Source organism: Carya illinoinensis, chromosome 6 (genome assembly GCF_018687715.1).
Source record: "Carya illinoinensis cultivar Pawnee chromosome 6, C.illinoinensisPawnee_v1, whole genome shotgun sequence".
Classification (NCBI taxonomy): Eukaryota; Viridiplantae; Streptophyta; class Magnoliopsida; order Fagales; family Juglandaceae; genus Carya; species Carya illinoinensis.
In genome coordinates this window covers 12506060-12511522 of record NC_056757.1, presented here as the reverse complement: position 1 = coordinate 12511522, position 5463 = coordinate 12506060, and the positions used below count along the sequence as shown (strand labels likewise).

Here is a 5463-nt window from a genome sequence, read left to right as displayed (position 1 = left end):
GAATCACCGGATCATCCTTTTCGGCAGTTTCTCCCGCTATCAAATTTTTCAGATTTGAGTTTTATAGCTAATTTTGAAGTCTACCACAATATATCTAAATTGTAATTCATCATTTTTCACAACTATCTATTTGTCTTATTGTTATTTCCTTTTGTTTTAGTTAAAAATAAATAAATATATATATAATTTAAAATTAAAAAAAAAAAATCATCTCTTGGACATTTTGTCCGTAGAGTTTAAAGTTCTTTCCTCCTTAGAGTGTGGGGTATGAGTTCTCTATTTTAGATAATATTATTTCTTAAACGATTTATCTGTAAAAAGTTACAATAATAGTTAAGACCATATCAATTACAAAAAAAATTATATATTATGAAACTTAAAACACAATAATTAGCTTGGAATCTGAGTTTCTCTATATATATCATGGCATAGATGTAACTTTTTTCTCAAGAATAAAATCTTTGTAAATTTTCTCTCAAGAATAAAATCTTACCCATAAAGAGAAATAAAAGAAAGCTAGCCAAAAACGTCCTATAATGGTAACCAAAAAGAAGAAAAAGACGATTTGAACGGGCTTTCCAAAGATATTCCTAGATTTCCTAGGTTTTACTGTAACAGTACTTCGAGGTCCTCACCTAATCTCTTAGCTGAATGCTCGTTCATTGGATTCTTGACTAACCATTCGAGGTTTTTCGTGTAAAGATATTTAACTTAAATTTAAGACAACTATTAGAATAGAAGTTATATACTCTAAATTCCATTCCCACGGATAAGTGTGTACATACATATATATATATATATGTACACACACAACAAGAAGGGTTATACACGAGATTGTATTACGTCAGCTTGGTATGATTGGTTATAAAAAATTTTGAGGATATTTGAAAATTCTTCAAATATTTATTTTTTTATTGGGTCGTGGAAATGAGAGAAGAATTTATTTTTTAAAATTTGAGAAATTAAAAAATATTGAAAAACTTTTTGAGATTTTTTCTAACCAAACAAGCTTATGTCACTGCAAATTGTCCCATACGTATAAAATATTTGGTTCCGTGCTGCGCGAGGAATACGCAAGTGTTGGTGCACGCATTTCCAGCCGCGCTGCTCACCAATACCATAAAATACTCAGTCCTTCGCGCGTTGATCAGTTAGGCGCCAACGAGTGACCCCAATCACCGCCTAATTGCAAGGGGTGCGTGCGCGTCAAGTACGCGTTCGGGACCCAAACTTGCATGTGAATACCTTTTTTTTCAGAAGAGTTAGTACTGTTGAATACCTTTTTTTTTTTTTTTTTTTAAAAAGATATTAAGTGAAACGTGTGAAGCTATAAATATAAATAATAAATTTTATTTATTTTTTTTGGATATTTTTTATGGCATTAGAATAATTGTTAACTATCACAAAATATCTCATCTCATTCTATCTCATCTTATTTAATTATTACAATTTTTTCAAATTTTCATACAAAATAAAATAAACAATTCAACTTTTTTAAATTTTAATACAAAAATAAAAATAATATATTTTAATAATATTTTATTCAACTTTTAACTTTAATCTCAACTTATCTCATATCATCTCTGAAAACAAATGAGGCAGAATTGATTACACAAACTATCTCATCTTATCTTATCTCACATAATTATTATAACTTTTTAAAATTTTCACATAAAATATAAAAAATAATTCAACTTTTTCAAATCTTAAAATAAAAATAATATTAAAAAATTATATTATAATAATATTTTATTCAATTTTTAATAAAATATCTCATCTCATCTCATCTGAATTACGTAATCAAATGAGTTATAAATGTTTATTATTCAATGCTCGACTCTTGACTTACTCATTTAATTAAACATTTTACATATTAGACATAATTATTGAAAAAAAATCAGTCTCACACGTGAGTGGAATATTAAAATATAAATATAAATAACAATAAAAATTTCTATCATCTTAAATTTTTAGGACAAGTATTGATTTTTTTATTGGTTCAAATTTTTTGAAGAATATTAAATACTTTGTAAATATTATAATGCACATTTTATATATCTATTATCTTCTACTTGAAATAGTTAGATTAAAAATTAAACTTAAAAATTGAGAGTTAATTAAATACTCAATAAATAAAACTCTCTGAATTGAAACAAGGACCCGAGGGTACTTGAGGTACGTGCAGGGGAAAGCCAACTCATAATTGCTTTGCCAAGACGGAAGAAAATGAAAAACGAGAATCTAATGCATGCCTTTCTCACAAGGGGCAAAAAGGTGAGCTATGTGTGTGGGAGTGAGTCAGTCAGTCAGTCCACCGACTAGTTGACCAACTTTCGTGTCAAACTTTTGATTTTTGTTTCTTTTCTTATTTATTTGGAGGGGTTTGATCAAGTTGATCTATATACATATATTCCGACGAAACCATGAGATTGTTTGATTTCATTTTACCATGTCAAATTCAAAGGTTTGAATATTCAAAACCCATTCTTCTAGTTCTACTCTTGCTTTTTTCTTTGGTTTCAAACTACAATATCAGATTACTCCACAAGTTTTGAATGTTGAACGTGTGCTTATTAATATATGAAAATATTCCTTTGTACTCTTAACGTGTATGTCACATAAAAACTCATCCCCAGTGCCAATTCTCATCCAATTCCTTCACACAGAATGATCTCTTCGTGGAGACGGCGAAGAGCAGGCCACTGTGCCGGTAAGGAGCAGCCATGGGGAGAGAACAGAGGCATGGAGCTGACGATACCGGGCCATTTCCGATGCCCAATTTCGCTAGACTTGATGAAAGATCCGGTCACGTTTTCGACGGGAATTACGTACGACCGTGAGAGTATCGAGACGTGGCTCGATGCCGGGAACCAGACCTGTCCCATTACAAACCAGGAATTGAAGAGTCTGGAGCCAATACCGAATCATGCCATAAGGAAGATGATACAAGACTGGTGCGTTGAGAACAGGTCCCATGGAATTGAAAGGATTCCCACGCCTCGGATTCCCGTGAGTTCGGCGCAGGTTTCAGAACTCCTTCGTAAGATTACCATGGCAAGTGAAAGTGAAGACGAAGCTGGGTGCCTGAAGTTGGTGACCAAGCTCAAGGCATTGGCGAAGGAGAGTGACCGTAACAAGCGGTGCATTGTGGCCAACACGACAGGCAGTGTTTTGTCGGCTGCATTTGACACATTTTCCAAAGTGTCTTTCGACAGAAACGCTACGGTGTTGGAGGAGATCTTGTCGACTTTAGCATTACTTTTCCCATTGGACAGAGAGGCCAAGTCCTTCCTCCAGTCGTCTGCTTCGTTGCATTGCATGGCCTGGTTTTTGAAGGGTGCGGATTTGTCGGGGAGAAAAAATTCAGTCTTGGCTTTAAAGGATGTTCTTTCATCGGATGAGAGTAGGGTAGAATCATTTTCCAAGATTGAAGGAGCTTTGGAAGCATTAGTGAAGCTGATTAAAGAGCCCATTTGCCGTACTGCAACAAAAGCTTCGTTAATGGTGATATATCACATGGTTAGCTGCTCGTTTCCAAATGAGGCAATTATAGATAGATTTGTGGATATGGGTTTGGTATCTTTGCTTTTAGAATTACTTGTTGATAACGAAATAAGCATGTGCGAGAAGGCAGAGGGTGTTCTTGATGGGATATGCAGCAGTGAACGTGGGAGAGAAAAGGCCTACAATCATGCTCTGACCATTCCGGTTTTAGTTAAGAAGATACTGAGGGTATCGGATTTGGCAACCCAGTTCTCGGTGTCCATCCTTTGGAAGCTGATCTGCAAGAATGAAAAGAGGGAAGAGGCAAGTGTTGTTGTTGTTGAAGCACTTCAAGTGGGTGCGTTTCAGAAGCTGCTGTTGCTGTTACAGGTTGGTTGTGCAGATAGAACAAAGGAGAAGGCCACAGAGTTGTTGAAACTGTTGAATCTTCACAGGGATAGGTTGGAGTGTGTTGAGTCTACGGATTTCAAGGATCTCAAAAGGCGCTTCTGAAGGACAAGTACCAATTTTGAAGTAGTTAATTTAGTGAGAATACTGGTAATACGGGCAGCAACCAACTTACACAATCAAAATTTGTATAGGAATTAATATTGGTGGACAGCTCCTGTCCAAACTCATTTTCTAGTAAAATGATTTGTGCAAGTTAGAGCATACAAATCATTTGAAAAAAAAATGGAATTCATTTGACAAAAAAGAATTTGTATGCGATTTGCCCGTCTTAAACCTATGAGTGACTAAGTCTTGTTTGGTTACGCAATTCAGATGAAATAAGATGTTTTGTTGAAAGTTGAATGAAATATAGTTATAATATAATTTCTTACTATTATTTTTGTTTTAGGATTTAAAAAAGTTATATTGTTTATTATATTTTGTGTGTAAGTTTGTAAAAATTGTAATGATTATATGATATGGAACGAATTAGTTTGGTTTTATATAACCAAACCAGCCCTTACTAGTTTGAGGAGCATGTACCATTTATTCCCATAATAAATTATACAATGCTTGATATGTTTTAGAGTGATAATAAGATAGATCAAAAGTTTTATTTTCAAAATAATGTGGAAGTCCTATGTTTGTGTTTTGATTTTTTTTTTTTTAATTATAATAAATCTCAAAGTAAATGACATATTTACAAACTTGTAAATAATTGAGTTCTTGGATATATAATAAACTCTTTGAAAAATTATATTTACAGTCCTATGTAGGGGATTGCATGTGCAAATCCAGTGATAAATGGTGGAAAATGAGAAAAAGTATCATTTTGAGAAGTATACTATTATAATTTTAAAGAGCTTTTAAAGATAACTTAATGGAATTAAGTGAGCAGTTTTCAAATGGAAATTGTACCAAAACACTCTTTTACAGCTTCTGGCAGATTCGTGGATGGATATATTAATAATTTTAGCAACAAAGAAGAAATGCATGTGATGAGTACCAGTACATTGGCAATTTGCTGGTGTGATTTGGCTCTCATTCTTCCCTTATTTATTTTAGGGAAACGCGTTTATGTCCTTAAACTACTCTCACTTTTCATCGATTTCAACTGTAATTAGATTTTAATCACGAATACTAATTAAAAAACTTGGTAGTTTAGATTGTAGTGTTAATTATTTAAGGTATTAAAAAAAAAACGAAGTGTTCAGGCTGCAATTAAATTGTATTTTTCTTTTTTTAGAAAACCATAAAATAATATGATTAACCCTCAAACCTTGCTTACCCTCCAGATGTAAATGGGGGAGCATCACGGCAAAGTTTTCAATGTGTCTCTACGGTCGTTGCTAATAATTATCGGCAGTAAATGTGGTTAGTAGTTTGGAAAAGAATATATAGACTTGGATGCCAATTAGTTGGATGGTCAAAATGTTCCATCTCTTTCCCTACTCTTTTCTTCTATTCTCTTCTCTTCTCTACTAATCTTATTATTATAATTTTTTTTTAAATAAAATTCTATACACAATC

The 5463-nt window shown here is 32.9% G+C and overlaps 1 protein-coding gene across 1 annotated transcript; it reads left to right on the top strand.

Moving 5' to 3' along the window:
- The first annotated feature begins 2358 nt into the window (after positions 1-2358).
- LOC122312987 (U-box domain-containing protein 21-like) lies at positions 2359-4330 on the top strand. The gene is made up of 2 exons (XM_043127678.1): positions 2359-2464; positions 2667-4330. Exons 1-2 carry the CDS (start codon positions 2424-2426, stop codon positions 3994-3996), a joined length of 1371 nt encoding a protein of 456 aa, XP_042983612.1. The 5' UTR covers positions 2359-2423; the 3' UTR covers positions 3997-4330.
- Positions 4331-5463: the final 1133 nt, after the last annotated feature.

Excerpts from the sequence above, each read along its gene's own strand:
- LOC122312987 (XM_043127678.1), top strand. The coding sequence starts at position 2,424 with ATGAGATTGTTTGATTTCATTTTACCATGTCAAATTCAAAG. Across the intron at positions 2,465-2,666 it reads TTACCATGTCAAATTCAAAG|AATGATCTCTTCGTGGAGAC; the intron begins GTTTGAATATTC and ends TCCTTCACACAG.